Source organism: Sinocyclocheilus grahami, unplaced genomic scaffold (genome assembly GCF_001515645.1).
Source record: "Sinocyclocheilus grahami isolate Dianchi unplaced genomic scaffold, SAMN03320097.WGS_v1.1 scaffold657.1, whole genome shotgun sequence".
In the NCBI taxonomy this organism is placed as follows: domain Eukaryota; kingdom Metazoa; phylum Chordata; class Actinopteri; order Cypriniformes; family Cyprinidae; genus Sinocyclocheilus; species Sinocyclocheilus grahami.
In genome coordinates this window covers 445,454-455,168 of record NW_015505836.1, presented here as the reverse complement: position 1 = coordinate 455,168, position 9,715 = coordinate 445,454, and the positions used below count along the sequence as shown (strand labels likewise).

General features: G+C 37.1%; 1 protein-coding gene across 1 annotated transcript; it reads right to left on the bottom strand.

Annotated features, from left to right (window-relative positions):
- Nucleotides 1-2,066: 2,066 nt before the first annotated feature.
- On the bottom strand, nucleotides 2,067-6,152 carry LOC107558717 (protein-glutamine gamma-glutamyltransferase K-like). The gene is made up of 14 exons (XM_016242386.1): nucleotides 5,753-6,152; nucleotides 5,434-5,625; nucleotides 5,074-5,325; nucleotides 4,853-4,971; nucleotides 4,540-4,647; nucleotides 4,237-4,414; nucleotides 4,006-4,144; nucleotides 3,728-3,920; nucleotides 3,486-3,639; nucleotides 3,067-3,351; nucleotides 2,780-2,940; nucleotides 2,552-2,688; nucleotides 2,311-2,381; nucleotides 2,067-2,279 (listed from the first exon to the last, which is right to left on the bottom strand). The coding sequence occupies exons 1-14, from the start codon at nucleotides 6,150-6,152 to the stop codon at nucleotides 2,221-2,223; spliced, it is 2,448 nt and encodes an 815-aa protein (XP_016097872.1). The 3' UTR covers nucleotides 2,067-2,220.
- Nucleotides 6,153-9,715: the final 3,563 nt, after the last annotated feature.

The following is a 9,715-nucleotide window of genomic DNA, read 5'->3' as shown; positions in this document are numbered from 1 at the left end:
GCCCAATTACTACTCAAAACTAGCCTGAAAATAGCCCAATTGCTTTCGAGGGTGTCCCCCAATAAAAATCAGGTTCGGGGGGGTGGGTAAAATAGATTTTTTTTTGGCGGGGTTCTCCTGGTACAGTTCACATTCCAGGGCCTAAATATTACGTTATTGGGGTCACTTCACCCTGCTGACATAAAAAAACAACCGGCGGCAATCGCGAATTTGGCAACAATGGTCCGCAAACTACGTTTCATATAACTCCTCCCCGAACTTCCCGCTGCCCTGTATCTTGGTCTCTCATTGGCTGTAGGTCATCGCCGATGTGTTTTTCAGTCAGAACTCATTTCACACAGCGTGATTGTGAATCGCCGACAGCTCCAGATATTTAGCATGCCAAATATTTCATGGGCGTCGGCGACGTGTCAGCGATTCCCTCGGATTGCGTCTTTGATAATTCACACTGCGTGATTGTCACTCGTTATTAATATAACTCTGATTGTATTTATCTGAAAGAAGAAAGCCATAAACACCTAAGATGGCATGAAGGTGAGTAAATCATGGGGTAATTTTCATTTTTGGGTGAACTGTCACTTTAAACAACTGTGTGAAACTTGTTGTTTAAATTGGCACATGAATAATATTTTATTTTCAAATGCATCTGTGGCACTCATCCATGGCACATTTTGTTTTTCTTTTTTTAGTGCTGCTGGCACCTGGCTGCTTGTGTTGGGGACCTGGCTCTCAGGTACCTGTCAAGTCAAATTTATTTGTATAGCTCTTTTCACAATATAAATTGTTTAAAAGTAGCTTTACAAATGGTCATTACTGTTAATCCACTGTCTGGGTGTGCCACTCTGCACACATTTGAGTGTTAAATGTAAAAAGTATTAAATGACTATTTTTTAATAAATCACAATAGGGAACCATCCTGCACCTGTTTGCTTGTTCCTGCTCTGAGAAACTGGTTGCTTGATCCCTGCCTGATGGTCTGTTATTTTCCTTGAAGTGAATAGTTCCCACTTGTGGGTCTTTCTGCTACAAATGCTTCAATAAAAGTCATTATGGAAAAAACCTTCCATTTTCTTCTGTCCCTCTTTCACTTCCACTTCTCTTACTGTCTTTTTCTATATATATACACATAACATGCAGATTGTTTCAAAGCAGCTTTACAGCGATAAACAAGAAAATAATGATTCAATGATGCAAACAAAATTCATTCATTCTGTAAAGCAGCTCTAAAAAGATAATAGTAAACAGTCATTATTCATTTGAAATCAGTTGTTTTGAAATCACTGTTGATTCAGTTCGGTTCAATAGCTGTGTCCATCAATTATATGTTTTAATGTTGAAATGTACTATTGGTTCCTGTTTCCAATGACACTGTGTACCTAGCAGCCTCTCTTTTTATTAGATTTTTGTAATCTTTTAAAGATGTATTATATAAAACAGGATCAGCTAAAATCAGCACTTCCTCAATCTTTGATTTTCTGTAGAGAGAGGTCATATCATGATGTGTCAATATAGAAATAGAATTTGGTCCAATAGAAATTGGTCTCAAGCCTTCATGTAATACGAAATTGCAGGTCAGAGTTGAATTTATAAACCTTATTTCTATAGCTCCTACAGTCTCAGGAGAACAAACTAAACTTCCTACAGACTCAAGAGATTATTATTATTAACATTATTATATTAATGTTTTGAGGAGTCTGCAAAAGTTTGGATTTATGTGAATATAAAATTCTAGGTTCTGGAAAGTGTATAAGACAAGAATGTATTACTAATTTTAAATGACAAGAGGAATAAGCCTTGTTTTTTTTTATAGATCCAGCTCAATTACACATCACAAAATGACAGTTTAGTATGCTAGAAATATTTTATTTGAAGCTGAAGCTACACAGGACAGAGTAACCAACACCACGAAACAATTACTTGAGTTTCCAAATGAGAAAAAAAGGTTAATGACTGATTCATAATGACATTTGTAATCTCTCAAACTCATAAATTCCAATTCCTAAAAACTACAAAAAAACAAAAATCAGAAAAGATGAAAAGACAACAGTGTCTTGCATAAAGCATAAGTGCACTTGTCCTACATCATGACTAAATGCACCATAAGAAGTTTAAGGGTTACAGCTTGTAGGTTAAGAGAAACTAAAAGTTATCTTATTTTGCAAATCAATTCAATGTGAACACTTTCTGTTCAATGGAGCCATGATGTTTCCTCTGTTTTAGTTATTTGTTTGGTTTAACAGTGCTGTTTGACAACAATGTTGGCGAATCCATGCACCTGAGTGAGCTGAGGACAATCAAATGATGCCAGAAGTTTATGTGGGCCGTGACACTTGGGAATAAACTTCTCCGTCAGGCACACTGTGGCATGCCCTGCAATGTCACTGTGAAAGAAAGAAAGATTATTTAATTCTACTGTGATTATTACATTTTACTTTTTTTGATTAAATAATCACTGTTTGAGTTTAGCAATCATAATTTATACAATTAAGTGAAAATTAAACATAATGCAACTTTGATTATTTAATTAAAAAAATAATTAAATTAATTTTACCCATAGTTAACAACTCTGGCATGCTGCAGTCCAAGTCCCACAAAACGGAATGCAGTGTTCCTCAGGACACAAGGCAGTGGATTCTGGAAAGTGATTTTGACTGACACTTCTTGACCCAAGACAGCATCACATACAGGCTGAGAAGAACCACATCCAAGACACAATTTAGCATGAAATTATCTCAAACAATCAAAAGATTTATCAGTTGAACCATAACTTTGAACTCACAGCGATAACAAGATCTGGTGTGCACAGTCTGAAGCTGTACTGTGTGGCCAGAACCTGCTTAGTCTGAGCCACATGTCCGAAGATGTTGAGCATCAGTGAGGCGTGATCCACCAGGTGTTCCTTATACTCTTCATAACTCAGGGTCCATTCCAGAGGTCTGCCTATTGTGGGGAAAAGTGACAAATGTTGAATGAATACTCAAGTCTCTTTACCCATAAGATACATTGTACCAACTGTGTAGTCTCATGTATTGCAACTCTTTGATTTCAGATTTTATAATTTCTCACATTCAGAGGGCTTGAGCTCAATGCATGTGTGGTCTTTCTTCAGGAAGGTCTTTCTGACTCCGGTGTAGTACATGGCTGCAGCCTGGCTGTAGAGGGTGACACTTCGAGGTGAACTGCATTTGTTTTTTAGATTGATGCAAAGCACAGCATCTTTGCCCACACATGATCCATCCCCTTTCAGGTTGACTTCACAGACAACATCCTCAGCACAGGGCAGTGGGTAAGTGCATCGCTTGGAGCCATGACGAAGAGCTGTTTCCAAAGCAGTGCACTTCTCAGAAGAACCTGATCAATGAAAGTAAAAGGAAAATTTAGAGAGTGATGAAACACAGGAGAAACACCAACATTCATCACTAGTATAAGCACCGTGGTTCAAAGTAATGAGTGCTGGAATAGATGGAAATGCATGTGTTTTTTACCGAGTGGGTGTTTGTAGAGATTTGTGATATCCACACGTTGATCTGAGCCAACAGCCTTGGTGCTGATGCAGTGACCTACTACATCCTTCTCAACATGGACAACACCAAATGTTCCATCACATTTCCTCTGCCAGTAAACTTTATCATTATTCACCTAGAACACAGAGACAAACGAGAATCATAAGTCATATGTCATTATAACTGATGTATGACACAATGGTAAATTAAAGGAATTAACGCACTTCAGCGAAAAGGAAGGGCACATCATGCTTCAGGAAGGTCTGTCCACTGCGGATCGCAGCAACAGAGGTGGGGCCACAGCGGAAGAAGCCCTGGCTGGTCAGTTGAGGAGTGGAATCAACCACCTGCCAACCTCCGAAACCAGATGGCAGGTCTGACCGGGTCATCCAGGCCTCATTCCACACGTGGTAGTTCCTACATGGAAGAGAAGATGAAAGAAATGGAAACAGTTCATGAACATTCAGAGGAACTCTTGGTTACAAATGGTAATGACACTTACCAGATTGAATCACGGTTCATGTGATCGATCAGCTGGAATTTCTCATCCAAATAGACGTCAGATGTCAAACAAACATCAGTGTCATGAGCAGAACAGAAGTTTGAGACCGGACGAGCTGGAATTCCCAAACACCTCAACACTAAGAGAAAGAGAAGAAGAATATAAGTGCATCATATCTACAATCACTTTCTCAAAACTTTTTCTCCTTGTCCAGTCTGCAGGAACTCTTACGTGTGTTGGTGACTCCAGCAAAGGCCGAGCTCTGTCCATATTTGACCGGTATTCCTCCACATTTGTGGTACTGTTTCAGGATGGCACTGCTGCTGCACCAGGATGTCGGAGCGGTTCCATCTCCATAGCAGTTTGACCAGTTACCCACCAGCACACCACAGTCTTTGTTGGCAATAACCTGATAAGGAGAGATGATTGAATATATTATAGAAGTACTGCATTCAGAAGAGAACAAATTAGACCATTGTGTCAGGCTTTCAAACATGAAATCAGGGTATTGATAAGAAGTAAATGAAAACTCACCATGTCAGACACTACTCTGGAAATGTTAATGGGGTTTCCCCATCCTGAGCAAGGTTTACAGCTCTTCTCCAACACATAAATACACGCAGACAAGATTCCCTTCTCAAACTAAGAATCACAGATCAGAGAGGAAGAAAATTAGATATTGTTAAACAACCTTCATGCTATCTTATGCACTTGTTCTGTGGAATTATATCTTGGGAAGGTTAGGAAAAACTGTCTAGGGTGGCCAGAAACCGTAGCGGTGCCTTTATCTCTGGCATATCTTAAACTTGAACTTTTGTAATATATTAATTAAATGTTGGGCTCTTACTTGACCAAAGTTCCATGTTCTGCAGCCAATCTGCTGCTTAGTTCCATAGTAGATTCTGCCCGTGTCATTCAACACATACTCAGCTCTCTCCGCGTCATCACTCAGGTACACACAGTCATCTGATAAAGAAAACATTTTTTTACTTTAAATGGAAAAGCTTCATTAAGTTTCAATAGTGCTCACTTTACTCATTCTATTGCATTTTCATATTTAGGTTTTACCTTTACACCAGGGGTTGAACAACATGTAAATTTCATTTTCAGGAACACAAGGTAAAGTGAATCTGCCTCCTGGACAGTGTGTCACGACACTGAGCTGGTATCGTCCAACGCAAGCAGTCGGAACAGAGTGCACACACAGTTTGATTCGGTTTTGTCCTTGTTCTACAATCTTTGCACCCCAGCAGTCTTTCTTGAATTCTTCCACTATTGGAACGATCACATAAGTGCCGTCTCGGATGGATGGGATGTGACCTGTAAAACACACAGAAGAACAAAAGATTTCAATTATGGTAAAGTTGTTGTTAGTTCAGCTCATGCTATTTCTTGGCATGTTTCCACATGCTGTTGGTCATAACCAACCTAGTTTGAGCTCCAGGTGAAGCTTGTCACAACTGCGATTGAAAGGACGACACAGATCAACCCACATATTGAAACACTGTCCTCTGCGGACGATGAGATGATCATCAAGGAAACAATGTGTGTGATGCTCCTGACGATTCTGTCCGGTCCTGCATTTGAGAAGGTCAACTTTACTCACCCGGAGGACAGCATCTGAGAAAATGAAAAAGCAGAAAACAGGTAAATAATCATCAAACAGATCATTCATTGAGTTATTACAAGTAAGGATAATTTCCATCATGCATTGCAGGACAAAGATAAAAAAGACAAAGTCCCTTACCCTCGACCCCACAGACTCGCTTGCTTGTACAATCCTCCACGCATTCCTTGACGACGACTTCCTTTGTCTCATAATCACGGCATGGAGTGACAAAACCGCAAGGATTAGGGTATGGAGTAGCACAAGGGTTAACACATGGGTTAACACAGGGGTTGACGCATGGGTTAACACAAGGGTTAACATATGGGTAAGCATAAGGGATATTGCAAGGGCTAGCCCAAGGATTTACATAAGGTTTAGAGCAAGGGTTGACACAAGGGTTTGCGCATGGGTTAACACAAGTGTTGTTGTAAACCGGTGTATAGCATGCTGCTTTCCTGCAGCCATCCTCCTGCAGTTTAATGGCTGGGAAACGGCCAACGGTGCAGAGGTTTTTGTATGGGTTGTATACAAAAGGCATGCTGGGCAAAAAAGAAAGAAATGAGAGACATGAGTGTCATCTGTATTTGGTCAGTAGATGGTTAATAATTCACAAATACGAAATCTCTTAGAAATCAGATCTCCAGTTTCGTTTAAGTTTGGTGTCTTGACAACATTAGGCTGTTCCCAAAAGGCCAAAATTCTTAACTATATAACTATATAAACTATATAATCATACCAGAAAAGGAAAGTCATTGGAAATAACAATCCGGGTTTTTAAACAACTCTTGGTGGCCTATGAATTCTAGATGTCAGCTTTCTAATAGCAATTCATAATAAGTTTCAAACAATGTCTGAGATGATTACTTACATGGTTTTAGTCCTTGTCTGTTCAAGAGAAACTGAACCGAATACTTGAAGTGCTGTAGCAAGTGAACAGTAAGTCCTGCTTTAACCAGCTCGTCGCTCGTACTGTTGTTTGTCTCCAAAGTAGACGGGATATTTATACTACATTTCCATCTCCACCCCATTCACAGCTCATAGCTGAGGAGTGTGAGTAATTGTCCTCTTAAAAAAGAGATGAAAGGTCATGCTGAGTCATTAGCATGAGAAATTAACATCTTAGTTTAATTGTTCTGAACCTTTGAACTTTAGGCAGAGTCATTTTCAGACTAACACCTTGTCTCCACTGGACATTAGCGGCGCGACACGATGTGACTAAAGAAAATAGAATCCATTCAATTCAGTGTGACACTGTCTACACAGAATACACCAAGATGATGAAAATAGTAATAAAACTAACAAAAATATATGCATATATACTTAATTTTGTATATGTATTCTTTTATATTAATTTTATATCTTGAGTTATACTTTTTAGCAGTATATATTCATATTCTCTCAGAGATATTGAGATATCAGAAACATTCTATAAGCAAAGTATGTCGATATATTTCTTAATTACCCTGTTTGTTAATTTTGCTCTATTAAGAGAGCAATGATTTGTGCATCTTATGCAATGCCAAAAATCATTTATTTTACATACATTTGAAGGAACTGAGCTCCTTTCAACAAAGAGATTAGATATTTTAAGGCACAATTAGCTCTAATACATAGCCTACATTAATAGTGCATGATTATATTAAATTAAACTGCAGTATTAAATAGCAGTAAGAGTCTATTATTCTTATATTTCTCTCTCAAGATTGTCAGATCAAGGACGACTCTTTGATATATGATTGTTAGTCAGTTATTAAAGAGAATGACTCATAAAATTGGAAAGCAGAGAAAATTCAAGCATAGAAATTCTCATGAAAGAGAATGAAAAAAATCACCCGTTTAAATTTTCATGTTTTATTCTCAAATTTTTATTTTTCTGTTTTCCTGACAGGCCCTGTGAATAAACAACAGCAGCCCCTAGAGTGATGAAGGAAGAGATGTCCCTTGACATGTGGAAGTGGAAAAAAGGAATCAATAGCAATTCATAATAAGTTTCAAACAATGTCTGAGATGATTACTTACATGGTTTTAGTCCTTGTCTGTTCAAGAGAAACTGAACCGAATACTTGAAGTGCTGTAGCAAGTGAACAGTAAGTCCTGCTTTAACCAGCTCGTCGCTCGTACTGTTGTTTGTCTCCAAAGTAGACGGGATATTTATACTACATTTCCATCTCCACCCCATCCACAGCTCATAGCTGAGGAGTGTGAGTAATTGTCCTCTTAAAAAAGAGATGAAAGGTCATGCTGAGTCATTAGCATGAGAAATTAACATCTTAGTTTAATTGTTCTGAACCTTTAAACTTTAGGCAGAGTCATTTTCAGACTAACACCTTGTCTCCACTGGACATTAGCGGTGCGACACGATGTGACTAAAGAAAATAGAATCCATTCAATTCAGTGTGACACTGTCTACACAGAATACACCAAGATGATGAAAATAGTAATAAAACTAACAAAAATATATGCATATATACTTAATTTTGTATATGTATTCTTTTATATTAATTTTATATCTTGAGTTATACTTTTTAGCAGTATATATTCATATTCTCTCAGAGATATTGAGATATCAGAAACATTCTATAAGCAAAGTATGTCGATATATTTCTTAATTACCCTGTTTGTTAATTTTGCTCTATTAAGAGAGCAATGATTTGTGCATCTTATGCAATGCCAAAAATCATTTATTTTACATACATTTGAAGGAACTGAGCTCCTTTCAACAAAGAGATTAGATATTTTAAGGCACAATTAGCTCTAATACATAGCCTACATTAATAGTGCATGATTATATTAAATTAAACTGCAGTATTAAATAGCAGTAAGAGTCTATTATTCTTATATTTCTCTCTCAAGATTGTCAGATCAAGGACGACTCTTTGATATATGATTGTTAGTCAGTTATTAAAGAGAATGACTCATAAAATTGGAAAGCAGAGAAAATTCAAGCATAGAAATTCTCATGAAAGAGAATGAAAAAAATCACCCGTTTAAATTTTCATGTTTTATTCTCAAATTTTTATTTTTCTGTTTTCCTGACAGGCCCTGTGAATAAACAACAGCAGCCCCTAGAGTGATGAAGGAAGAGATGTCCCTTGACATGTGGAAGTGGAAAAAAGGAATCTGATTTCATAACTTTAAATCAGTATGTACCTTTGGATTTATCAACTATATTATACAGTAGAAGGCATTTTCAAGTATGTCATGATTTATTTATTTTTTCTCTGAGACAACATAATTGTTCACCATCCCCAAACTGAACGGTATGCTCCACCCAGAAGGTGTATGAGGAAATAAGGAGAAATAGCCTTTAATATGACCAATTAAATCAAAATGACCCCAAAACATCCAAAACTTAACAGTTCAGCACATTATTAAAAGAACAATGGGTTTTTGTTATGGGTACATTTTTTATGACAACTATAGTCTGTCTAGTAATTCTGGTCAAACGTGACAGAAAACAGTGAAAGGGACAATATTCATTCATTCAGTATTCGTTTCATCGTTCCATCCATGCATCTATATGTGGGTCATTCCTGGGATTCGGTAACATTTCAACTTGGAATATACATTTTTTTCAACTACATATGATTCATTTTTTAAATCCTCCACATCATTAGACACATATCAAAACTTTTTTTTTTTTCCAGATTTTAGACACCTTTTGTTTTTTCTCAATCCCGTAATGGACAAAATGGGATTGGTTTAAAAATGATTTTACACAGAACTTGCTATAAAACAAACATCTACCTACTGCTCATGTGTCGCTCATAGCAATTTAATGATGAACAAATGTAACATTTATCATACTTTTCACATTTTTATAGGACTGAAGCTAAAAATACACAAATTGTGTCTATGGTCTTTTTACTTTTGTAAAAAATATTTTTAATTTAGAAGTTTAGTCCTTAACATGTTAGATGGCAATCAGCAAGAAATGCTTCATTCTTAATTGTCTTCCATATATTTTCCCATATATATTAATATGACAAGGTGTGTCGGGATTGAAGTCTGTATCACATTTGAAGTGAACACATTGCCTTTAATTTTGGTTTTGTTTGTCTCTCATATTGTCCCAATCTTTCTGGGTAAATATCTGCATTG

Bases quoted from the DNA above. Each gene is read 5' to 3' on its own strand.
- LOC107558717 (XM_016242386.1), bottom strand. From the start codon at position 6,152: ATGCCTTTTGTATACAACCCATACAAAAACCTCTGCACCGTTGGCCGT. The intron at 4,972-5,073 runs GTAAAACCTAAA...TTTCTTTATCAG, and splicing joins GTTCAACCCCTGGTGTAAAG to ATGACTGTGTGTACCTGAGT. The intron at 3,640-3,727 runs GTGCGTTAATTC...TCTGTGTTCTAG, and splicing joins TGCCCTTCCTTTTCGCTGAA to GTGAATAATGATAAAGTTTA.